At 38.8% G+C, this 27388-nt stretch overlaps 1 protein-coding gene across 4 annotated transcripts in view; it reads right to left on the bottom strand.

The window, feature by feature from the left end:
- LARGE1 (LARGE xylosyl- and glucuronyltransferase 1) overlaps nucleotides 1-27388 on the bottom strand; it is a 287833-nt gene that overhangs the window by 65531 nt on the left and 194914 nt on the right. For all 4 annotated transcript variants that reach the window (XM_064513273.1, XM_026117942.2, XM_064513280.1 and 1 more), the window contains one exon: nucleotides 5847-5951. In XM_064513273.1, coding sequence (XP_064369343.1) covers nucleotides 5847-5951 — 105 coding nt within the window. The remainder of the gene's footprint in view (nucleotides 1-5846; nucleotides 5952-27388) is intronic.

Below are 27388 nucleotides of genomic sequence, written 5' to 3'. Positions count from 1 at the left end.
AGAATATGATGTATGAGGAGAGGCTGAGAGAAATGGGTTTGTTTAGCCTGCAAAAGAGAAAGGTAAGGGGAGATCTTATTGCTATCTACAACTACTTAATGGCAACTGACACAAGTTGCAGGAAGGAAATTTCTGATTTTATTTTAGGAGAAACTTTTTTGATTTTCGGCTTTTCTGACCATGACAGTAGTCAAGTACTGGAGAAGGCTTCCTTGAGAGGCTGTGGAATCTGCATCCTTGGAGTCCTCATCTGGACAGGGCCCTGAGCAACCTTAGCTGGCTTTCAGTGGGAGGAGGACCAGACGACCTCTGGTGATCCTTTCTGACCTAAATTGCTCTACGATTCTATGATCCTAATCAGGAAAACTTCTCTTTTCACCACTTCTGCAAAGGACTTCAGAACAAGAGCATAGAAACTACCTGTATAGTCTGTTGCAGTGCTCCTATCCTTCTCTGAGCTCAGCTCTTTGCAGGCAGGTGGAGGAGGGAGCGCTGAGGAGCTACAGTGGGAACAGTTAAAGTCAGGAAGTGGCTGAACATACAGAAAGAAATAGGGCAATAGGTAAATGAAAGAAGTAAGCTGCTTCTTCCGAGATCTTAGCGGTCACTCAGTTTTGCAGATTCTTTCTCAGAACATCTCCAGCTGAAGCAGTATAAAGAAAGTTTCTTGATTTTCCCACATCCTGAAGATTTTTTTTTTAATGGCAAAGTTCCGTCTGGACCTAGCTTGTCCAGTTCATTACAACGGTTAAAGCACAATAGTTTCTGTAGTCAATGGCATCTAAGAGACTGATGTGACTATGACTACATTCAATTATTATTTGTTGGCATTCTCTTAGAGGGGACAACTTTGACCCAAGGGTGTAGAAAGACATCTTAGTTACTCTGCTGCTTTCTGTGCTAGGCCCCTGGCTAGTCCTTAGAGCCCCAAAATGGAGTCCAACTGTGACCCTTACTTCTTTGCTTTGGGACCATGGCTAAAACCTCTGTTCCCATATCTACAAAAAGGAACTGTATTTACTTAATCGCCTTTATAGAGCACAGTGAGAAGCTGGAAAGTGAACTTGCACTACAAAAAAAAAAAAAAAAAAAAAAAAAAAGTACTAGTTTTACTATTACTATGCATTTGCCTGAGGATCTCCTGGCATATAATAGAGGTTTTGTTCTCCATTTAGGCACCTGGATGCCTCTACTAAGCTTTTATGGGCAGGTCTTTTGTCTGAATTTAACCTGCTAATGATGGCTCCTCTACAAAAAACAGAGGGCATTTCAGCGTGCTGGACAACGTAATTACTCATCAAACTATGTATGTTCACATAAAGAACTGTCTCTAGAAAGCTAAAAATACCACACTTCAGAATGATTCTTTAAATCATTAGACTGGAATAGTAAATATATATATATATATCCTATTTATGTACATCATACAAAGATCTACATTATGAACTCAGGTCAAATCACTAAAAACACAAACCTTGGACAATTCAGTCAACTCAAAAGAATTACTTTTTTTTTACCCCGGTAAAATGGAAACTAGAATCTGGTATGGACTGTCTGAATGCCATTGACTCTTCATCGCAGGTTTCTTAGGAGATGAAAGTTGCCAATGTAAATCAAGTTTGGTGTTGTTTTAAAAAAAAATGCACTTATTGCAGAGCCTGATAGATCCAATTGCCAAGGAGCAAAGGACATATCTTAGAAAATGCAATGAACAGAGGACTAATTCAGTCACAGCAATCCCATTGTTATGTGGATAGGCATCTCAAACTGGAGGCACCATTTTCAAAATCAAATACATATTGACCTGCATTTCAGAAATGTCAAATGTGCTGTAAACAAGTTGGTGGTACATCACATGCTTTAGGTAGTGAATGAGAAAGGCTGAAAAGGAAGCTATTCTTTCAAGCAGCCAGCTTTTAGATAGGTTATTTTTAAGTGCAAGCTAAAGATTACAGCCAACAAAAATAGGGAGGTGGCCATCAAAAGCAGAATTACCGTTTCAGCTTCCAAACATTGACACAAACAGATTAAGCTTTCTTGTTGAGCCCAAAAATGCCAGTGTGCAGGCATTTCCTGAAATACTTCCTATATAATGTGCATGATACTTGTACTTTGAATGCATTTTTGTACAGCATAAAACACATGGATAAGTATGCTTTGCACTGATATTCCACAATATTTGCTGAGGGGGCTCATAGTCACTTACAGAAATAACAATCATCTAATTCAAAAATCTGAACAATTAGTACAGCGTGAATCTGAGTAGGTGAAGAGAGTATTACTTTTAGCCTTGATAACTAGTGTTGGATCTCATTTTTCTTCTTTTTTTTGTTTTGCTTTTTGATCATTAAAATGTATTTTGCATTTGTTTTCAAAGGCTCCTGTACTTACAACCAAACATAATAATAGCAATTCCTGAATGACTGGTACCAAAAGGGACTAACGTTTTATGTAATGAGAGGTAGGAGTATTGCAATGGCTTTTAGAGAGGGCATGCCTAAACTGAGTGACATTCTCTTGTCTTAGGGCCTGATGCTGGGTATTTAAGGGTTCAAAACCCCATGGTTCTCTGACTTCTTCATTCATGAAGAAAATTTTGAAAAAGCACCTCTCTCAAAAAACATCTTTCTCTAAACCATGGAGAAAAGTGCTAGTTGTAGTCAGCAGCTATGGAATATAACTTATAAATTATATACAGATGGCTCTCATAGAATTCTGAGGCTTCCAGGGGAAAAAAGGTATTTTAGTAACAGATCTATGCAGAATTAGGCATCAGTATCTCAAAGCATTAATTGTGAGACTTATGGAAAAACAAAAATGTCTACTTAAAAGTGTTCAGCACTTCTTAACATCAGATCCAATATCATAGTGTCCAGTTCAGTGAAAACTTGTTCTGAAAAGACACGTGCCTAGCTGTTCACACTAATAGTGAGTGGAGGTGCACAGAGCACAGATGAAAGCAGTTACTACTTTTCTGGATCAGGACCATAGACAATTCCATGGACCCCCTCCGCCCCAACCACCTATTTTGCCTTTCTCTACCAGTCATCTGCTTTCTGAATTGAAGATGCACAGTATTGTCATGAAGAAGCACAAGATGTGATCCCAAATTACGGAGTATAGAAGTGAGTTGTCTCAAGACCCACAGGCTCATGCCCCGAGTCAGTCTGTGGTTCAGACCAAGATGGCTGTTCTCAGAGTCAGAAAATATAAGAAAAGAATTTAGATCTGAAAACAGTACATAGCATATGTAGTATAGGTATATTTCCAGTGATAACTGAAATATTAACCTAGAAAAATAGTTTGAGTCTAAGGCTGTTATGCTTTTCTAATTAAAAACAAAAACAAAACCAAACTTCCTCAGCTTTTTAGGTGTTTGTCTTTTCCTCAGTTTACTATTGTTCTTCTTGTTCTGTTTCGGTGTTAATTTTTACAGTCTCTACTCCCATAAGAATTTTACAGACCTCATGGAGGAAAGGGTCACTCTGAGAAATGGTTCCTGTGCTGTGGCATGATAGAAAATGAATTCTGAATTGTCTCAGGAATAATGGACATTATTATCAAGAGACTAAACTCTCCTGGGTCCTGAAACCTCTGCACTGAAAATACTGCCTGGTATAATTTAGACTGATCCATTCTAAAGCTCCATCTGAAAGACTTGGAGTCAGATTCTCAGCTGTTGTAAGTCAGGCCAGATGCTGTAAAGCCAGAGAAGCCAAGAGAGATTTACATCACCTGAGGAAGTGGCCTGAAATCATGACAATAGAGTCACCAGAAATTGTTTTTAAACGCTATTCTCTACCATGCTGGAAAGTATAATGCAGACAAAGCACTAAAAGGTTTTATGTTTAGAATTTCTTTGATAAAATATTTTTCTGAGGATTAAAATGGCTATTGCTCCAGAAATGAACATCAAACCATACAGAGCAATTCTGGAGCTGTCAGTTTAGCATCTGTAAAGAGAAAAATCATAGTGCAGCTTAGGCAATATTTTCAAAAGCACAGTTTAGTCAGTAAAAAACAATATAGATCACACAGAGTGAAGTGTGTGTTTTAACTAACATACTATAGGCCTGTAAGTGCTAATCTCAGTGCAGACAGGCAAAATGGAGTGGGTGTCATATACAAAGAGTATTTGGTAAGGTAGCTTACTGAGTTTTGGTGAATGAGGTATAGAAGAAATGGCGGTACCTTGGTGGCACAGAAAGAACGGTGTTTAAAATGGCTTGAGGAAGTGAATGTCGTCTCAAACACTGTGAATAAAGAATGGGTCTAACTAAGAACATTTTACACACGATGAAATTATCATTGAACTGGCTTTGAGTTTGGTCTGCTTTTCCTAAGATTATATTATCATGGATGAAAGTGTGACTTGGATTATCTGCCTGTGCAAATGAGCAAGAGGGATAAAAAACAACCAAACAAAAAACTTTCCTTCAATATCTGCATCGGCTGCCTGGAGATTTGGTCTGGGCATGCAGGAATAGGAGAACTCATATGCTTACTAGGTTTAAAGAGCTAGTGGAGAAGAAACAAAAAGAGCTCTGGCTTTAATGTGTCTGCCTTCTAGACTCCCCCAACCTACAAGCTGTCCAGCTTGGCTGACATATAGAAAGGAAGAGGTCAGCGAAAAATGATACGCTTTAGGAATAGGGAGGAAGCAGTGGAAGGCAGTAGAAGAATTTTGACTCAGAGGAGTGCTTCTGCAGCAAGTCTTCCAGGGCTGGACCTGGCTGAAGAGACTCACATAAAGATCTCTTTTCTTAAGACTACAGCTTAAGACTGTAGTAAAACACTCTCCCATTCTGGTGAGCAGAGAACCAGGAAACAAAACTCATTTGCCATAATCTTACATCTATACCTATCTGAGTTCTATCAGGTTATTCTTTTGAACATTTCCAGAGAACAGAGATGTTTTGCCAAGGCTGAAATTCAAATTCACAAAAACTGGCATGATTCCTCCCAGTACACAAAGGACTATGGAAATACAGATGGCCCAGATACAACTGTATGCAATCCTTTTTCTAGTTAGTCTGGTTAATTGAATCTTGTATATTTCTGCACAGCAAAACCACTATTATGGTGAATCATTTTCTGATAGTGCAGGGTTATTTAAATAGACTCATCTTTTCTAAATGGAGCCTTCACCATCTGTTCTGCCCTTTTATTACAAATAGAGGGGGAACCTAACTCACCGCACCAGTGCATAAAGCCTAGCATTGAAATGATTTAGATGTATGTGTGTGTTCTTTATGCACCTGGTATGTTTTCTCACATACCAAACACAAATCAGAGGGAAGACCTGTCTCTCATAACCTAATAAATTCTTTGATCTAGTGCCTCTATTCCTTTCTCACAGTAGCAGAAATTGATGGCCAGTGATTTGCATTTTATTAGGACAATTATGACCCTGTTGCTGTTCTGCAGGAGTTGTATCGTTACTAGACTGACATTCTGTGATACCATTTACCTCTCTACAGAAAATGAGCCTTAATTCCTATTCTTTCCCTCTTGCTGGGCCTACATATGCTTCAGGTGCTCATCATAGAGAGAAATCTTTATGTAAGAGCTGTGCTTAGAATGTGTCAGACTGCTGAAAAGCTCTGTTATTCCCCAAAGGATGTCCTACAATCTCTCTTAAGACCATTTAGAGAAGGAACATGTTCCCCACAGAGCAGCATAGGAGCAGAAACTCCAAAATGCATCACACTACATCATTTTTACTGCTCTAAGCTGCAAATTCTGAGGTAGGTTGGGAAGGAGGTACTGTATCTCATATTCTATACCAGGAGATAAATTCCACCTTCAATGCAAATGTTAATTTAAAGAAAACCCTCAGGGCTTACCTGTATTGTAGCCCCTCCCAAGTGCTGGCCAGGGACGATGATTCTTCCAAAGGTTGCCCAGATACCAGTCACTTTGGTTCTCCACCAAGCCAAGAACCTGCTGCCCTGCAAATGAGCAAATTGCAAATATATCATTAAAAAAAAGGCAGTCAATCAATGGTAAACACAAAATCTGGAGTGGGACAGTCGGTGGAAACAGAAGACAGCAGTTCTGAGGCTGCCTTCCTTTCACGCATTAGGAAGATGCCTAGTTATGTAATAGAAAACAATCCTGGCACAGCAAACTCAGCACGGCTCATTTCTTTTCTTCTACCCTGGCTAGTCTGAGTAATTAAACAGTGTGGGAACCTTTGCCATGCTGACAAAAATATATCACCCAGACAAATCTGAATGCTGCCTGATTTTGGAATACAATAATGAAGAACACTCCTGGTGAGAAGAAAGTGTTGGTAAAATGATCATCTAATATGAAGATCTGTTTATACTCTGATAGAGATAATATAATTGAAGAACAAAGCTTGATATAATAAATTATTCTCTTTCCATGCTCCCCCCCACCCCCCCACTGGTTTCAGGGTTTTTTCTCTCTGTCACAAAGGAAATCCCTTTTGCTCTAGAAAATATTGGATTCTAAGGGCTTGCCTACATAAGAAAGTTGCACTGTTTTAATTCAAGAGAGTAATTTAAAACTCATTTAGGTAGTGCCTGTGTGAAATTATGATTTCAGCTTTAGATGGGCTTATTGTGGTTTAGCTTACATTGATTAGCAGCTGGTTTCAGCTAGAGTAAAACGTGTTTTAAATCAAATGTGTCTAGAAGGTTTCGCTGCTTAAAAATCAACTGGAAAGTGAATGTTTGTATAGATAAGGACTTAATTATCTATCCTGAGATGTGCTGTATAAAATGTAAATAAGAGAAGTGATTGAAATGGTGCTCTTGTGAAAGAGGGAAGGAAAAAACTGCATTTGGATCTAAACAAAGAAAGGAAAGGGAATGGTGTTTTGACAGAGAGAATGGTGTTTTGACAGAGGGACACATTCAGTAATGGCAGTATGACTGGGACTGGAAATTGTTTACAGCCTTTCTAGAAATCAGTTAAATATCATGCACTGCAAGAACATTTCCAAATCTCAGATATGCTAGTAAAACTGAGTGTAGGGCCACAGCAGTGCACTGAAAGTATTAAATTATCATTCTATGCTGCATATGTAGGACCATTATCTGCATTACTAAAATTTGGTATGGTCACAGACAGACTGGGCTGTGAAGCAAGACATAAAGATTCATTTAATTTCATAAACAGCTAGGAAGAAGTTAGGACGAGTTGAGTGACCACAACAGTCTCTTCTGGTCTTTAACTCAGTAGAATGTTAGTAACCCTCATGCAGAACTCAGTTTCAAAGAGTGTAAGGGGTAAGGAGGAGTGACTTGCCAATGCATTTAACAAATACAGCAGAACTGCACATTACAAAAGCATTCAAGGAGTGAATGAAAATCAATCTAGAAATGACTTTGAGAGATTACCAAGTGCACTCCATACCCCTGTTCAGGATCAACCTACCCTATCCCAGTCACAACATGACAGTCCTCACCAGCCCTCATTTTCTAGTGATGTCTCTCCTGTTCCATTATATATTATATATTTCCTTTTCCACATTATACTCCTTCACTAGTTTTTTGAAAAGATGAGAAATCTAGGTGAGAGGGGAAAGGATCATCTAAAAGCCCACCATGCATTTATCACCCCACTGATGCTATTCAAAACTGGGAATATTAGGAGAGTACAGTGCACAAGAAAATGAGAGGAACTCAAGTTAGAGGCTGATGCATCCTCAGCAACTGCTGAAAGGAAGGTCTGCTCTTTCTCCAAACAAACTATAGCATTTCTCAACCTGTGAGACACATAGAACACACTGGACAGCAAATGAGGCCCCATGGGACATATACTGTGAGGAAATATGAAAAGGATCTTGACTGATTGAAACAAGTCTTAGTCAAAAAAGGCCAAGGGGCACAGATTTAAACTAATACTTGTTGATTCTGTGCTACAAGGCTGACTATTCTTTATGAACCACTCCCTGACAGACGAGGTAGAATAAATCAAAATAAGAAACTACCATGGCTAGTAAAGGGTGAAAAAAACAGTAAAAAATGCAGGTGTAGCTGGGCTGGAATGCAACGGCACAGCTGGTAGGAAGAGAGTGACCCTGCCCGTACTCTAACAGCACATTTCACAACTCAGCAGTCAGCAGATCCTTTTGAGGATAGTACTGCTAACATCAAAAGAAATGTTAGAATTCCATTTGCAAGAAGCAGATATTGAACTTCCTTACCATGGAGCATCAATCTGCTTTCATTATTTTAGCCCCATGTGTTGCCAAACAAGTCACAGAGGTCAGCCTTCCTACTGACAAATAATAAGAAATGAACAAACCTTGCTGCTTGTTAATGGCTTTGCTTTCCCACCTACTAGTTCAAAATCTCAGTTCTGAAAATATACCCCTGAAATACTTATTTCTCAGTATTTCTCATGCCAATATAGACTGGAAGGCTTAGGAAATTATATTTCCATATATTTTTTGTAGCAGTATCATTTCCTTTCCCTTTTCCCCTGTATTTTTAAAGACACCAGAACAAATCCTGCTCTGAACAGTATTTCTGGGAGTTTGGTATGGGACATAGATGAACACAGCAGTTAACATGTAAGCTTTAGGGCTTAGATACATGGATAAGATAATGTGAGTTATGTTGTATCAACTGAGCTGGAATAATTGCCTGGACTTGCCCTTTTGGCTTGTCACAAAGTAAAATGTGTTAGCTAACACATTTCAGTTTGCTTTTGGAGCTGCCTGGGAATGCACACATGTTCAAGTACTGTGCTAGGCTAATATATCATATAACTTGTTATAACTCTTACTGGTATCTAAAATCTTATTAGGCAGATGAAATGACTTGCCACCCAAGTCATCTTGGAGAAAGTTATGAAGCTACATTTAGTACCCTCACTAGTTATATCTCCATTTTCTCTAGCCTGGGATAGTGTTGCTGTCGCTTCCAAAGAAGAATACCTATTTTTTTTCCTTTTCGTTATCTCTATGATCTCAACTGAGGGCAGAACTGATCAGAAAAACAGAACTTCAGCTGCGTAGCAAATTTTGATGATTCCAAAAAAATGCTTTCATTCTGAATCCGGATAAAAAACTGAAATTCTGAAATATTTTCTGGAAAAGAGGCCCCAAGATATTTTGATTTGCAACCATCAAAATAATCACATCTAAATGTTTTATTTTAACAATGTACAATACCCCATTTCAATAATATTGAACAACATGATACGTAATATAGATGCATAATATATAACTTATGTTCCACATTATTCTATGTACTTAAAAGTTCAAAAAAATCCAAATCATAATTTTTTGCCATTCTCATTTTGAACAACTAAAAATGTTTCTGTCAAAACATTCATCAAAAGATTTTGATATCAATGATTGTTGTGAGTGAGAAAATTTATCTAATGTATTTGAGTATTACCAGTCATTTCACTTAGTTAAGTTACCTTCTCAACTGCATTAGGAAGTCATAGAAATGAGGTACCGGCAAAATCAACGCACGGTGTGAGTACGCACAATGAAACTCTCCTTGTCCATAGTTCTCTGGCTTCTGCCCTGACCTGTCCTTCTGCTGCTCTTCCTGTTTTCCCTGCGAGGCATATGTAGTTCTGCTGAAACTTTGCACTGTTAGCTTTTGATTAACTCAAGTCTCCCAAGCAAAGGCTACAGTGCTGTTGGGCCTGCTTTTGCAATGTGAATGAAACTTCCTAGTTGGTTTTTCACCAGTTTTGTTTCACCTCTGATCATATCAGAATCTGAATTCAGACTTCCCAAGGTGAAAGACTAGAGTGTTGATCTTCCCTGCCACCAAGGCCTTTGTAAAAGGCAAGCATGGGTTGCTCTTCCAGCAAATGAGAACACCGTGGCTACCATAATGAATTTGAGTTGTTCAGTATTCTGAACTGCCTCTTTCCTCTTCTTAAGAGTTATTATAATAAAACACCATGACTAACAACAAGAACTTTGTCACTGTTTTCTGCTCTGGCCCTGCAGTAATGATTTAGTGCACTCTTCTCACTCTTTGTTACTCCAGGCACAAGTTAGTTTATGAAAATTAAGCTGTCTTTCTTACTGAAATATATATCACCACTAACAGCCAGACAACAGAAAACACAACTATGATTCTGGCATGACCATGGCTAAAAATTATTAAGCAGGCAGAATTACAGCTGGATTGTCCAGCTTTCTGAAATGATCATTATATATGTGAAGCCACATTCTCATGGCAGAAAAGTGCATTTCAATAAAATCAGTCTACTTATGCTGAGTTATAGCAGCTGAATGTCTGGCACTTCATGTTAGTCTTGCCTGAGTGACTGACCCTTCCTCTATGACCTTCCAGTCTCTGATCTTGTACCAGTTTATACAAAATATGTGATTTCTAAAATCTTTCTCTTCTCCTGCCACATATCATTCATCTCTTCAGATCACTGTCAGGTTCAAGCTTTTCATCCTCACTATTGATGCCCTGTGTGATTCCTGTTCTGTCTGTATCAATTCATGTTTCTCCCTGCTCCCAAACTCACTCTTGTGTTCTACTTCTACGCCTGCTCTCATTCTGGAACAGACTCTCTTCTCTTGCAGCAAATTCCCTGAGTAACCTCTGGAAATATACTTCTAACACAAAAATCTTTAGCACTTCCCTCTACAAAGTTGTTAGAAATTTTATCATAAATCCAGTGCAAAATATGCATGAGAAATCTTGTGTGTGCCCTGTAGCACAAGCCTGTGTGTCCCTAGGAATACGAGATGATATTTTTCTCATATGCTGCCCAGTATGTTGAACATACTATGTTCAACAGAATTGAAATGTTTTACCTCTCCTGTGCATTTATTTCACATATATACCCTACGTGCATATGTATGCATATATACATTATATACATATGTACTGCATGTACATACATGTGTATACATATATATGGGTATGTAGGTAGGTATAGGAAGAGGCATTTTCTGTCATGAAGAGCTTCTCTTTTACATGTGGAAAAGTCAACAAAGTTTCAGGGCAATATGCCTGCCACACTGGTTTAACTTTGTTATTTGATATTTCATTTGCATTAAGTATGTTGTTGCTTCCCAACAGCCTAACTCTGTGCTCTTCTTATTAGACTAACTTCTCATAAATAGAAACCGCATGGAGAGTTATTAAAGAGCAACCTAAATAAGAAGGATTTGAAAAGTAGCTCACTGAAGGTATTGCAGGACCATCTCAAGAGAGGAGAGCATGGCTCCACAGGAGTGGCAGACTGGATAGCAGATTGGTGCCAGGAGAACAAGAGGGGAGACAAGCAGTTAATAGATGATAAGAAGGCATTAATAGATAAGTGAAGTAGAGGTAGATGCAGCACCTTGCAGGCAGGGAAAGACAAGACGGACCAGGAGGAAGCAAGTAGTGAAAGAAATAAAAGAAGACACTGGCACTGTTGGAACAATGATCTAAAAAATGGTATCAGCTGCCTTCTGTATGTACTGAGTGAGAGGTGGTGGTAGGGCTATGGCAAAAGAAGTAACAGCTGTTTGGGCTGGAGAAGAAGAATTCAGCAAGAGTTTTGAAAGTCAGTACAGAAAGAAACATGACAGGTGTTCTGTAGATGGTTTGAGGGAGGATTCAAAAGACACAGAGAAAACACAGCCTAAGTTCACGGGTCTGAGTAATAGAGCCAGCTTAGGTCAAATGCAGTTGGAGCTGACAATGACACAATAGGTGATCGAAAGCATGAAGTATACAAAATTGGACTGAGAGAGATTGGGGTAAAGAGCTACATCTGTGATTCATCAGCATAAGGAAAGATGAAAGATTGAAATTAATCAGAAGAAGAGAGTATATTGGGTTTCCCCTCATCTTCTCCTCTCCTCCAAGGAGCTTGCTAGAAAAGGAAGAGGACAGTGAAGAGTCAAGCAAAATACAGCAAAGCTAGCAAATCTATCATTAATGTTCACAACACTTTCATCTGCACAATTTCAAGGAAATGGATTCTCAGCAGCCAAGCACAAAAGAGTAAGTATGGAATAAACCCTTCACTTTGGAATGAAAATTTCTAAGGTTTTGTGTGACAATGGCAAAGCTTTGTGCGCCCATAACAACAGGCCTCATGCACTGTCTGCAACTTAAAAAGAGTTCAAAGATGCTATGATTTGGACACGCACAGAAGTTTTTGTTTGTTTCCTACCTGGCAGGAAAGAACATGCTCGAAGGATTGTTAGGAAAACTGATCTAGCATGGAGTTTGGAGAAGAACAAGCCTGACCACAGAGGGACAGTTATGACACTGTGACCTAGACCAAAGGAGATACCCATGCCAGCTTCAGGTGCTGCTGAGCCCATCCTTTCTCATTTCAGTTTTTATGTCATTGTCTATAGCACAATATGTCCCAGCAGTAGAACTGCCACCTAATTAGCAGCTAAAGAAAACTTGACATGAACCCTTTCTCAGACCATGGGTATTCTGCTAACCAGGCTGGAAGAGGTCACTGAGATGTACTCTCTGTTCTGACTACACATCTCACTTTTTTATTCACACCAATGGCTGCTAAAGATTGTGTGTCCTGAAACTGCTTTTCCACCATTGTAGTCTTCCACTTTAATTTTGATTTATTTAATGTAAAACAAACATAGAAATGCTTATACAAAATTGACAGTTTCTTTCTTTGAAACCAGCAAAATGTCCTTACGAACAAAGTCAATTCCAATCCACTGGTTCTAGTATTCAGGCAAGGGCCTGAGAGAAAAAAGATATCTCTAAATGACTGTGCCCACTGTTTTAGGAACTCACAGGCTATTAGAACCACGGCATGAATTTGTCCTATGCAGGAATACGTGATCACTGAACAAAAAAAGCTTTCTTTTTTTCTTGCTGCCAGAGTTAATGCAATAAAACTGTCTTGGACGAGTGTGTGAAGAGCATGAAAGTAACTTTCCATGCACCATGACTCTGTCATAACTTTATCATTTTATAAAGGGGATAAGGTCTTTGGATGCACATATTGGTTGGTACAAATCCCATCTGTGAAACACATCTCAGTAATGGGGAGCTGAGCAGCTGGATGCAATGTGTAATCAGTAATCTAACTCTTATGCAATGCCTTTCATGAGCAGTGCTTTACAAAGGAAATGACAGAACTTTTTCCAACTGGAGAAACTGAGGTAGTCATAGAACATCAAGAAGTGCCAGGACTTTCGAGACCCACAACACTGTTCTAGATACTGAGAAATACTGTCCTTTTTAGTAGTCTAGTGCCTAAGCTACTATGGCCACCCAATAATCATTTAGAAATTCCCACTCATCTCATCTTCTGACCAGGTCTCAGCTTATTTGGTCTGCTAATGGCTGAGTTTTTCTCACCACATCCCTGAATGCTACATTCTGCTCTGCCATAGATTTACGTTGGGTAAGTCCCTTGGGATTCTGGGCATGTCTCTTCATGTTCCTCTTGACATTCAGTCAGTTGCTCATTTCAGCTGTAGCAAGGTAAACCTGGAGTTGCTTCAGTTAATTGAACAAACTTAACTCAGATTCACCCCAGGGTAACAGGTTAGCAGTCAGCTGTTTTTCCCTCATTTTCTTTCTGTAAAATGAGGATAACTCACTACTGATCCATCACTACTTCACTACACTTTATCAGGTTTAAGTAGTAAGTGTTTGAGATTGTTAGAACAGCAAACTGTTATTTATTAACAATGAATTAAAGACAGAAGGATAAGAGTTTTCTAATATTCCAGAGAGTGCTCATGGAAATTGTGGACAGCTTTCTACTTCATATCCTCTTAGGTAGTTATTGAATATAAACAGCAGGATAGTAAACTCACTTCCCTTTTACTTAAAAGGAACAAATCCTCCAAACTGATGGACACATCACGAAGGTTTGTAAGCATTTCAGTAAGTATGTCTCACAAGAAATCAGAAGTATGAAATCAGTAGGTATCAGTAGAAATCAGTAAATATGTCTCACAAGTACTTTTTCTGAGCATCAGAGAAATCTCAGAATGTAGTAACCATTACAGAAAAAAAATCCAAGATGAATAAAGTGAAAAGGGCTGTTTTTTTGGTGTTAAGTAGAAAAAAAAGACAAGGCTGTATTTGGTAAAAAAGGGCTGCTGTCACATACTTAAAGTGAAAAAGTTAATGTAAGTGGTGTTGAAATCCAACTACATTGACATTATTTTTCCCCTTTGTTGGGTTCAGTTCTGTTAAAAAATAAACAAGCTCTGCATTTCCCTCTGGCTTAACCAGGCAAATTATTCAAGATGAATATTCTCTTCAGTAGACACAGATTGCAATGAGATGCTGCTACCTGCCTAGCGCTTCTTGACAATGCTATTAATGGCACGTATTATACTGACAATCAGTTTGTTTATGGAAAGAGCTCACCTCATCCTGTTAATTATGGGCTGCGAGACAGGTTAGAGCTCACAATCACTACAGCTAAGAATGATTTATGCACTGGGAGTATCAGATGGTAACATGACATAGTAAACATTTGTTCATATCTAATGGCTAAGCACAATTAGTCCTATATCAGGAAGTGTTGATAGAACTCTGATACTAAACAACAATTTGCTGTTTTGCATCTTGAGCCCATCGAACAAGAGATGCTTCTGCTCGATGCAACAAAGCAGTGGCTGTACAGAGCCAAACAAGATGCCTCATGTTTTAGTGATGAGCACAAGAGACTCAGGATCTGTTGCTTGTTCTAATATTGAGTTGATGTGCAATCACAGATGGGCCACCTCTTTGCTGAGCTTCAGTCTCTCTAAGTAGGACATGATTCTGCAGTCAGGCTAAATAAAGAATGTGCATATAAGTAGAAAGGAACAACCTGGAGAACAGAATGGAAAACTTCATCCTGCCACAGGGCTGCACGTTATTTTGTCTGCAAGAGATGAAGCACTGTAAATACCTAATACACATGCAGGTAATCGCTCTTAAGTTTGAATATGACCATTCTTTCTCTATGTCCTTCTCTTTCTTTTAACCTGCACCCTGGAGACAAAGGAATTTGCAGGGCGAACTGGCTGAGGCGTTCTCTTGCTGAAACTGTGTCTACTGATCAACTCAATTCGAAATCATAAATAGTATTGACTCGGTTTTCCTAGCATGTAATAACGCTGTCTGTTACAAAAGAGTCAAGGCTCACACAAAGCTAAAATTATCTAGCTGCCACTTATACAGCACTTAGAGCTTCCAGGGTGAATAGTAGTGTATGTTTCATGGATTGCCATTAAACATTAATTACTGCTTACTTTCTCAGTTTTTAACTGCTCACTACATATATTACACATCTGGCTAGAATGACAATGAAGTGGTTAATATTCCTGACAGAGAATCAAGTAGGTCTTGGAAGAAGGAATCTGAAAAAAAAATTCTTCAGTCTTTTTCAAATAAATCTTTGTGGATAGTTCCAGAGGTTTTAGGGTGTTTAACTGAAGTCCATCTCAGCACTGTCATTCCCCTTTCTTTGCTGTTTATTGGCTTAGCACTGAGTGATTCGTTTTGTTCTGAGAAACCTCAGAGCAAAGAGGAAGAAGGCTGTGTCAACTAAGTAAGGGGATAAAAATAAGTGTTATGAAAATCAGCTTAAACTCCTTCTCTCTGTGTGTTGTTTAATTATTTAGTTAGTGCAGATCTGGCTTTAATTGTGACAAACGGATCAAAAATATGAGCCAAACAGTTCACAGAGAGTGATGAATTTTATTACACAGCTCTGAGCCAGGGAGACTTTAAAGTCTTATTAAAAAGTTAAAATTTAAAAGCAAAGAGGTGAGAAATTAACAGAAGGTGCCAGTTCCATTAAGTAGATATGTTGATGATAACAGGAAGATGGGGCAAGACTTGCTGTCCACTGAAACACAGCAACTCCCATAATGAATTCTGCACATCATATCTTTCAAGCCTCTAATATTTCATTCATTGATTTTATTGTCAAATGAAAAGGCACTTGTTCCAAGTGGCATTTAGTGAGACAGATGGGGAAAGTTCCAGACTTCATTAATGGGAGTCTGCTCTCTGGATAATGTTGACATTATATGGGTAAAAAGCAACAAGAATGCAACAGACTACCAGTCCCGATGTTCAGAAAAGTCTCTTTGGTTCTGTTCCTGGAAGCTGAAGGGCTTTTCACTTTGTCAGCCTCACGTGTCGTCTACAGAGACCTATGAAAGAATGTTGCTCAGACTGTTTTCACACTAATCCTTTGAGATAAGCTCTGTTAGCCCATGATTCAACTTATGTCTTGACTGCTGTTTTCTGCTAGGGGAGGAGAGAAAATCAGAAGAGAAGGCTATGAACTATTGAACTTTATGGCATCTAGAGTTAAGGAAGTATTCTGCATTGCGCTTACAAGACAGAGAGGACATGCATATATATATTCAGTTGAGCCTGCGCTTTTCAGCCCCAGTAACAAATATCATGAGAAAAACCTTTAAAAGTGTGTTTACTGACACTCGATAGTTATGAGTGCACCAAATGAAAGGCAAATAAGATCTCAGAGTTGCTTTTAGCCACAGAAATAAATGTACAGAAAAGCCAAACCTAGCAGATGCTAAGAGAATAATGGAACGCTGATGGTCAGAAAAAGCACTCCAAACTTTGCTTTCTTTGGAAATAAGTGGAGGAGGAAAATGCAAATTGTAAAAGCAGTTTCTGGGAGAGAATCCAGGACTTCCCCTCCTAGAGAAGTATCCTCTTCAGTGGCTGGTAGGGTCAAGATCCTTCTTGCTTATTCTCCTTTCCTTTCTATCTCATTAATTTTGCATTGCTGGTGCACAGCAGCACAGCTTCACCAGGAAGCTGCCTGCAGCCACATGTTTAGGATACTTCTCTAAAAAACAGGAGAAGTGGTTTAAAACCCTTTAGGTTAAAGATGGCCTTCCCTTCCCTGGCCATACGCTATTTCCCCTGCGTTACTATGTAAAATGTAGCACTAGCACCTCCACATCCTCTCCTACGTACTCTTCTCCTGTAGTGAGGTCAACTCCTTAGGTCCTTCCAAAAGGAAGATGCAGGAGATTCATGATGTAAAATAGATTTAGGCAGAAAATAGACGGCAGTCATATAGCTGACAGCTGTCTGACTCAACCAAAATGACCGCATCTGTAGGCCTGTGCAGCAGCAGAACTTACAATGCCTGTGTGTTGTGGTTAAAAGCAAGGTGAAACTTCGGTGAACTGCTTTGTAAGTCTTAACTTCACTTAGAGTGAAATTTAATCAGTAATATCCCTTTGTGAATCTGAGCCTAATATAACTATGATTTTGTAGTGATTTTTATAGCATGCTTTAAGGTGCAAGCTTTGCTTTAGAAATACTAAAGGGAGGCATCTAAAGTGATCAGCTGAAGTATTGAAAATCTCTAAATAAGATAAACTATACTTCCACATTAAAAAGAAAAAAAAAGAGGGGCGTGAAAGCATTAAGAATTCTTAGGACATCAAAGATGCTGTAAGCCAGCTGTGCAAGCACTGCAAGAAAGCATGCAAAGGGCAGGAAGTTATGGTACCACTTAATCCCCTTAACCTCTACTAATGCATGAAGTGTAAGCAACATTCCTTTTATGAAGCAGTAAGATATTGTTATGAGTTTTAAATTTATTTTGTGTCTTAGTGAATTCTGTAACTGAAAGGATAAGAAGACAGAATCAAGTAAGAGTAAATTTCCCTTTACTTATTTTCCTGTTCACCTGACTGGGGACAAGATGGAAAGCAATAAAAAAATGAAAGTTGTAAACTGGACTTGGCTAACTCCCTTCTAACCACCTATGCTAGATGATACTCGGTGCTCGCTCTTAAAAAAGGAACATATAAATAAGAAGATAGATATAAAAAATTAGCTGCAACCTGTCTGTATGATAAGCCTCTTTTTTCAAAAAAAAGGTATTACAAAACAAAGGACTTCACTTTCTGTCTTCCTTGGAGAGAAGACTCCCTCACCCCATCAGATGATCACGAGACACTCCCTTTATTGGCATTTTGCTCCACATAGTGGAAGGCTGATGTCACCTTTTTGACACAGTCATGCTGCAGATCTATTAAGCACCATAATAAATACAAATTACTATAGAAACACATTTAATACTTTGGCAAATTAAAAATAGATTGCCTTTCAAGGACTGAAAACCAGCAACAAATTAACATGCATTTGCAGATCAGAAAAGCAATATGTCAAAAAATGTATGATGTAGATGAGAATTCTGGCTGCATGTTGGGAAAATCAGTAAGATCCAGTTAATTCTAGAGACTAAAACTTGGCTCCCATTAAATTTAATAGTGTGAGAATTCATTCAGACCATGGTCACACAACTGCTGTAGAAGCAAGCACACTAGTTCAAGAAATTATCACCTCTCAGGAGGACTTACTGTCTAGCCAGCTGCAACCCTCTTCACTGGCTCTCTATAATGGCTGAGTGGACAGTGAAAAGGACTAGGAGTACCCATGAAATCTTTTAACGCAGGTCATGGAGAAGTAATGAAGAGATGATGGCAATGATTCCTTCAATCACTCCAAGTAAAATTGTCAGGACATCAGTCTGCACCTCCAAAAGCATTCAGTAAATGGGACATTTACAGCTAAACTGTTTTAATCTCTAGAAAAGGTAAATCCCTTGGTAGCACTGAGGACAGGCTGTATAACCTGGTAGATGTGTGAAAGACTCCCTTCAGTAAATCACTTCAGTTTCCACCTCTGTCCCTTAAAAAGGCAATACTGATCTTTCTCTAGGATTCTTTCCTGGAGGTACATGCACCCACTCATAAAATCCAAATCTATAGTCCAAAACAAACAAATCTCTCTAGGACTCACTCTTCACAAAGAAAAGATAATGTAGACGGCTCCAAAGATCTCTTGTGAAATCATCTGTCCACTGATTTTCTTTTTAATGCACTCTACTACACTCTTATTTTAGTTGATACAGTTCCAGTCTCCTTTTACCAGAGTGACTTCAACCTCCCCCTGGGGCATTTTTCAGCTCCCCACTTCATTAGTGCTATTTTTAGCTTGGACCTACACTTCTTCTATATCATGTCCTTAGGGTTTTCAGAAATAAACTTATTTTTCACAGTATCATTTTTTTTCTAATTTGTATGATTTTCTCTGCGTGTTCAATGCTGTAAAAATGGATTGTCAACAGAGCTTTGTAAATCAGCATAAGAAACGTAGGAAACATTTTCAGTGATACATACATCCTCAAAACAACAAAACAGAAAAGTAAACAAACATAAAGCCAGGGGGCTACAACACATGCAAAGCTGGTTTTTTCACTTCCAGAATAAGATGTGACCTTGTGACTGAATTTAGAGCTGTTATTCTGTCACCTGGGTTCAGCCCATTAATTGCATGAGGCAACAAACTCCAAGGCATAGATCAAATTCTGGGACAACCTTCCATTTATTCTCACTGCTGGAAGAGGAACTTGGCTCCTGCCTTCCCATGAAAGGAAAATAAACACTTTCCCATTTACGCTTATAAGATCAATGCTGCAAGAAGAGAAATGTGTGAGTATGCATGCAGTGAAGGAAAGGAAGATTTATGTAAGATGTGGCTTAAGTCGCTAAGGCACTAAAAAGAGATCATTATCTGTTTTAGAGATGGAAAAAAAAAGATATTTTATATATCATTATCAGATTTTGATCAGCTCTAGAAACTGAAAAGTACTACTGTTATTTCATTTCATGACAGATAGGAAAGTTCAAGCCTTGGAAAGACTGGATGAAGGCTGACTCAACACCGATCATAAATTATTAACTAATTTGAAAGATTTTCCCCCTCCTCTTTTTCTCCAAGTCTTCTAAGCTAATTTTGTTGCTAATGCAAGGACAGATCAGAAGGAGTAATTATCAAGCAGGTACGACAGGATTAAGTAAATGCTCAATGACAAGGCAATGCTGGGTTTCTCTCACTGAACCACTACATAAATTATTTGTGGTCAGGATTAAAGTATTTAATTAAATCATCTTTGTGTAGATGACACAGGAAAATTATTTTTAAAATTGCTGCAAGAGAGAAAAAATTCCCCTTCTGTTTGCTTCTTACAATCTATTATTGAGATTGTAGTTCAAAAACAAAATGATCAAAACAGCAGTGACTCACTGGCAAGAACATTAGGATAAATCCATGTACCTTGAAAGTTATCTCCTTGCATACATACTCTTCTCCCCCCACCCAAGATGCTTGCAATGTTCTGCAAATGTGCTGTTTCTGGAATAAGGACAGCCTCCAGACCAGAAAGGTAGTGTCCCTCAGTGGTCTGAGTGTTTTTTTCCCAGGGTACTCTTCCTGCTCCTCAATGTAAAGTTGTCCGTCACTTTAGTAAGCTCTTACTAAACATTAGACTCTGAGAAAGAAAAGGAATTGTCAATTTTTTGTTTTACACAAATGATAGTGGGAAGTAAGGAAAGGCTGGCTATTTAAGAAAAGAAGGGATGTGTAGATCAAAGGAATTTTTGACCCCTGAGGATGACAAAGGAAAAAAAAGACAAACAAATTTAAGATGTAGCTTTTCCTCCTGAGAGTTTTCTTCTGCAGTGCCAAAAGGAAGAACCAACATTTTAGGTAGTGTTTCTCAGTTCAAGGTGAGTAGGTCCTAAGTGTACTCCACCTCTCTTATTGCCCACGCTGGCAACTGTGACACACAGCTAGTGTAGAACAGAAGAACTGAGAGAAAGGTACAGTACCGAGTTTGACTGCTTGTAGTAAGGAACATCTCAGTCTTGGTTGAGCTGGAGTGGAGAGGCATTTCTTTTCTTTCACCAAAATATCTTTTGAAGTCACATTTAGCTAACTGTTCTGAGAAATGAACATCTGAGCTTGGTTTGTCTCCATTTGGCTCTAGAATTGAATGAAATGATATAGTTGGTGGATAAATCGCAAGAATTTGGACTTAATTCTCTAGCCACTGTCAACTAGGATGGAAGGACTTCAAGCTACTTCTCATTATTTGGACTAATGTCCTGGCCAGAAGAAAACCCCATGGGGAAGCACTGAGTTGGTTATTAATGCAAATCCTTAGTATCTCCCTTCAGAACACAAAGGTTTTGCCATTTTTAATACAGAATGTCTAATTATCACTGCAGAAAGCAAACCAGTCCTTTTGTTTTTTTTAATTTCAAGCTATAACAAAAAAGTAGGAAAAAATAATGTGCACCAAATCATGACAGATGCATCAGATAACAAAGTACTGTGAATTGACTTTTAGGACTAACAAAGCTTGACAGAGTCCCTTTAAATGACAGCTTACAGGGAAAATCTACCTTCAGCTAAACTTTATTATTTCCTCTGCTGTATGGAAAGTGAAATAAATGATTTTCTGAAGGGGGGAAGAAAGGAAATAAAACAAATATTACTTTTTTTTCTTACTTCTTTCCAGCTCTACAGTTTGGGAAAGAGTGCTTGTATTATTTGTCCTCAAAAAACCAAAGATAGGTAAGAAATGTTCTGTACAAATAGTCATTAAAATCAGCATATATAATGACAATGGAAAGCATACATGAATATGTGTGACCATGACCTAATGTTCAGTAATTTCAATGAGCTTTGGATCATACAACTATACACAGGCACAGGTGCATATTACAGCAGTAGCCAGATGAAGACTGCTGAAAAATGTAACAAAGGGAGCAGTTTCTTTTAATAATTCTATTAATTTCCAGACATAAACTATCAGTAACTCATTGTGAATGAGAGGGAAACTAGCATGAGAAATACGCCTGCAGCTGCACCATCCACTCATGGGGGAAAAAAAGGAAACTAACATATGGAAACTGCTAATGGAAATGAACTGAATTCTATATAGGAATTATGGAGTGGAGTTCTGAGAGGTAGGTATAAGTTACATGATATCGCATATGTTACAATGTTTCTGCAGCATAATACAGGTTTAAACATCCACAGAAGCTTTCAGTTGAAATTTGATGTATTTTTTCTGGACCACTTAACAATCATGAGCTGCTTCTTTACTTCCTTTCCCATCATTACTTACTGTCAATACATGTGCACGTTAAATTTAATTTCTCGCCTTTGTAATTAGTCTGGATCTACCTGCCAGACATAATAACTGCTTCTACAATTCCACATTTGTGACATCAAGTGATTTCCATGGTGACAGTTTGAGATATATTCTTAAATGAGACTGGCAAGTGGGTCATATTTGACCAGAAATGGGGAAAAATGTCACTTTTCTATACATACATACTTTGGTTAGGCTAATCAGTAATTAAGGGAAGATGGAGTCTAAGAGAAAAACAAAATGGTACAGTTCAGTCTGAGTGGGAGCTGATAACCACAGAGGCTCATGAAATGTTTTTAAGGTTATTTTGTGGGTAGTGGAGACTTTCAGAAGCTGTCAATCTGATCTTTGAAGACTGCATGAATTTAATCCATAACTTCAGACTTGGTTCAATACCTAACGTAGTTCAATGGATTTTTGTTTTGTATTGGACTGTTCTGTAGAATGTCACTTTATAGGCATCTTGCAGTAGCTTTGATCATGATGTCAGGTCTAGATTTGACACTACAAAATCTTTGGTCCTTGTCTCTTTGCATAAGGAATATGCTCTCTTCACAACTTCATTTCCCTTTATCAATTTCAAGCTATACTGTAGACCACATTAGAGCAATGAGGTTGTAATGCAGGTATCTGGGTCTGGATTAAAATTAATTGTGCTCTGCCGCATGGACACTTGTGTGCTCAGACTTTACCTCTCAAGGGTGCTCTGGTGAGCTCTAGCACTGGTAAGTCCCCTGAAACACTGGACTGCTGGCTTAGAAGGGCTGTTGAATAAAATATACTCAACATAATTCTCTTAGACTCTGATAAAATGGATTCAGCAGTGTGAGACAGGGAATGACGACCCTCCATTTACAAACACTGGGTTGAAGGAGTCAGTATAGAGATACGATAAGTAGATCTGACTCTCTTTATATCAAATGGAGCTATTTCAACTTGCAGCAGGTCAGAATTTGGCTCGTTAAATTTACATTACAGGAAAACAAAGCATTTTTCATACATTTTCTTGCAAAAACACCAGCTGCTAACTTTGCTACTGATTAACAGCCTCCTACTTTCCCGTTATGGGAAAGTTGGTGAGGAAAGCTGTCAGACCAAGAACAGAATTGTTGGCAAGCAATCTTGTGGCCAAGGCAGGCTCCAAAGAGCATGTGGTTGTGTAGGAGAGACTTTGCCTTTTGGGAAACTGGGCTTCACAAATTCTAATCCAAGCAGCCCAAGTTCTGTTCCTTAGAGGAGCAAGCTATATTGAAACTAACAACTTTCCCAAATGGAAAGGAGGGATCCAACCACAAGTTTTGAAATGATACCAGGATGGCATGGCAGGATGTGTAAATTGCTACTTGATGTCTGTAAGAGTATATCTAATTTGATGTTTTCAGGGAACGAACCTCTGAAAGAAGAAAGGACCAGAATCCTGTGTGGAACTAAATGTTAGAATTCAAAGAAGACAATACTAGCTCTCTAAAATGTCTGAGAGTTATCATTCAGGGGTACACAGAACACTAGCTGTCTAAGCACCATGAAACCTTACATCTGTAACTTCACATATTCACAGTAAATCATGTACAATTAGTCCTCTGAGATTTAATGTGAGATAAATCAGAGGAAACAATGACTTCCCAGTGAAAAAAGGGCCTAGTATGGAAAATATTTATTACTACAGACAACTTATTTGTGCAGAGGTAGCTCATATCAGAGCTCTGCAGTGCTAGATTCTGTGCAAATACAGAACTTATAATGAATAGACAAGACTGATAATGGGAAGGAGAAAGTAAATGGTGGTTCTGCCTTTCACAAACAAGCTCCAGGACTGTAGAGGCAGTAAGGAGCTTGAGGAATACTGCAGTATAACCTTGGAGCAGACCCAGACCCTGTTGATCCATTCCAGTGGAGCTGTTATTCTAGCTCTCCAAACTGATAAATATTTTTAACAACGTATTTCAGGAATAAAGTTTAATAATACTGTGACAACACTAACATGCATAAATTGTTAACCTTTTTTCATGACTTAATAGGAGAGTCTAAATAGCTATTAAGATTGCAAATTAGTTCAGCTCTACTTAAAGTGTTAATTTTTAAGATCTTTTGCAAATCAGTCTTTGAAGGAAAAAAAACACGGATAATGTTTTCCCAGAGGGTCTGAAATAACTTCCCCAGCAAAGCTGCTCTCAATTGCAAGTTCTGTTAACCAAGTGGCAAAGGAAAAGCTCTCTATACCAACTCATTAATGTCAGACATGACCTTGGGAAATGTTTTGTAACATGTCAGGACACAACAAATATATAATTCAGTAATTAGGAAGCATGCAGAAAGATTATATTCATGTTTTATACATATTGGTGGGTAGGCAAACAAAGGAGGGCTAGAGAACAGGAGTACTGAAACCATAACAGGCTGGACAGTCAGTTTGATGAGAGTAGTTAAGAAGATTAATGTATACTCCAAGCTGAACTCCCCCAGTCAGCCTGTGCTCAATAATGTAAAAGACAATGCCAGATCCTTCATTTCAAGGTGACAGAAAATTCTGATGATGAAAGAGGTAGCTGAAAACTTTCTTTTAATTAAAAAGCAAACAGGCTGAAACTCCCATGTGCCTAACAGGAAGTAATACCATTTAGGAAATGGTGGGGAGGGATTATTATTTAGATAGCTCATTTTATTAAATAAAGGAACTCAAAGAGAACCAATAACAACTTTTCCTCCCTAGTAACCTTAATAACACAAGATGATTGCTCATCAACTTAATGAGAAAAAGTTCAAGGCAAAAGAGAAAGCAATTAAATTGACAGATTTATAGCTACCAAGAACAGATACTCACAAAATGCAGGGCTAGGGTGGATTAAATGACCACATTATTTCACGAAATGTTACATTCCTAGCAAGATGAGTAAATGGATGGGATGACAGAGCTCACATCTTTTACGTGAAACAAATAGGCAGATAGGTGACAAGCACATTGATAGGTGCATGGTCAGATGGTCACAGAGGTGACATATTCATAACATTAATAAAAAAAATCAAAATGAGCATATATTATACTAAGAGTCTATGGCAAGAGAGAGCTCAGAAACTTGGTTTAAGAGGCCAGATTAAGACTCAGTTTCTACAGAAGCTGGAAGTTCCTGGTCAGCTTCACTCTCTTGCTACAAACACTTTTAACTGCTGAAGTTTAGTTACAAAACTACTTAAGTGTTAAGAATTTATGAGTCGTGAGCAAGAGCTTTTTTTCTAGGGATCACTGAGGCTCTGTAGCCTCAGGCATGCATCATCTGCTGCAATGACTGCCAGTGGGGAGTAGCAGTTCATCATGGTCACCCGTGACATTTTGCTGACTGCTCCATCTTTTTCCCAGTGCTAAACTCAGTGATCTTAGACTTCAACTTAACTTTCAGCATCATAGGGCTAATGGAAAGTTAGTACATCACATCTTGTTCTCTGCACTGAGAAAGACTATAGTTGGCAGATACTGCTCAACAAGGGGATAAAAGAGAGTGCTGGTCGAGAACAACACTTGGCCCTGAATCTATTAGCCAGAACAGGGTCAGGCGTTATCAGCCTGACCTAACTCAATGCTATATCTTAGTGCATCATCATTTTCAGCTTGCTGAAGTCAATGAGACTACTCATGGGCTTTTAAGCTTCAGCATGTGATTAAGCACTTTGCTAAAGAAGGTCATTAAATTTAAATTGTAGATGTTTGCTAGGTACTCCTGAAGGTTGTTCTCTCACCTGCAACATATTCTCTTTGGGCTCACGGCTGGCAAAACAAGTGGCAGAATAACATCCCAATCTGCATGTCAGCAATCCTCCCACTAAATTTAAGGCATGGGAAATGGATTGATTCAGGAGGGAGCCATGTTTAGCCTACTGCTGATGCAAGCAAGAACAGCAGCATGTTATGGCTCTCAGTACAGGATGAGCTGCACAGAAAAGGAAAAGTGTATGAACCTGGCATACTGCAGTGTCTTGCAGAGATCTCTCCTTTTTTTGAGCAGTAGAAGCCACAGAATGGTGTTAACAGAGCATTTTGCCATGGTGTATTTTAACCTATTTGGTAGGACTAATCAGCCCAACAGAGTACTTTGCTAGTGCAGTTAACTAGCTCAGGTACACCTGTATATGTTGGCCCCCACAGACATACCACAGCACTTCCAGAAGTTATCGAGCTATTTTCACTGCTCTCTCAGTTCAGTGTGTACACCTCAAAGCAGCTCTTCACCCTGTTTCCTAGTCCTGAACAGGCTATCAATCATGCTGAAAGGTATGCTAAAGCCATAATGCACATAACAGACCATTAAAAGCTCAAAGGAGACTACTAAACACATTTCATTAATCACAGTACAATCTAGTCTTGAACCAGGAGCTACTGCCTTGACCAGCTGGTGATGGAACCCTTCCACCCATTTCTAGTGTCTGGGATAGGGAGAAAGACACTTGGCCCAATTACTTTAACATTTTGCCCTTCCTCGCCTTCCTCAGCATTGCTGGAGGAAGAGAGTGAGTAGAGGATAAAGAATAAAAATAAGAGTAAAAGATAAAAATAGAAGAGTCATAAGAAGAAAGCATCTGAATGCTGTTCGGAGAGTCTAGATTCTCAAAGGAGCCAGAACACCCAAAATTCACACAGATTTTAAGAGCACTTCTGCAAAACAGGCCAAACTGGCTCCCTCTTCCTGGCAAGGGTACTTTATTTAGGGATTTCACAGGAAATCAGAAAAAGGACTTTTCTTCCTTGGGGCTCAGGCCCAGTGCTGACTCTACCAGTGTTAAAGCATAAGAGGTAAAAGCTACAGGAAAAAATCTGAAAAAGAGATGCCCCCCCACCTCTTATTGTTAGCTCTCTGACTTTTCTCTGTAGCTTCCCAGGCTCCTTCCAGGGAAAGTCCCAAATAACCAGGTTATTCATTTCCTGCTAGGCAACTGGCAGGTTAACAAGAGTTACCTGCCAAGCACATGTAAGTGTTTAACCCCTACTGATGCCACATGCCTCTGCATGCTAACTAAAAGGGCGGCATAGTTTTCTTTTTACCCAGGGATCAGGTTGAAGGAAGGTGCTTTCAGCCAAAGTAAGCTGTTTTCTTGAACAGCAGAGAAAGAAGACACTGTCAATAAATGATCCCTCTTCAATAATTAATGGGAAGAATGAAAATGTCTGAACTGCAGGACCTATCGGTACTGGGTTCAACTCTGATCCTAGTAGAGGATTTGAATCAACAAACTTCTTGCAAGGATACCAAAACAAAGCTATGGTTTCTTGCCCTAGCTTCACCTCATTCTTGCCATGCTTTTACCCAGCTCAGACTTACAAAAGACTATTCCAAGTGAGTAAACAGATCTGTTGTTGATATCTGTGGATGGAGTTTACCAGGCAATGTTAAAAAAAAGGAAAAAAATGTTTAATAGAGAATAAGAATTTTCAAAAACACAGTAG

Source organism: Dromaius novaehollandiae, chromosome 1 (assembly GCF_036370855.1).
Source record: "Dromaius novaehollandiae isolate bDroNov1 chromosome 1, bDroNov1.hap1, whole genome shotgun sequence".
Lineage (NCBI taxonomy): Eukaryota > Metazoa > Chordata > Aves > Casuariiformes > Dromaiidae > Dromaius > Dromaius novaehollandiae.
Note: the sequence above shows the minus strand (reverse complement) of the source record. Positions and strands in the feature narration are given on the sequence as shown.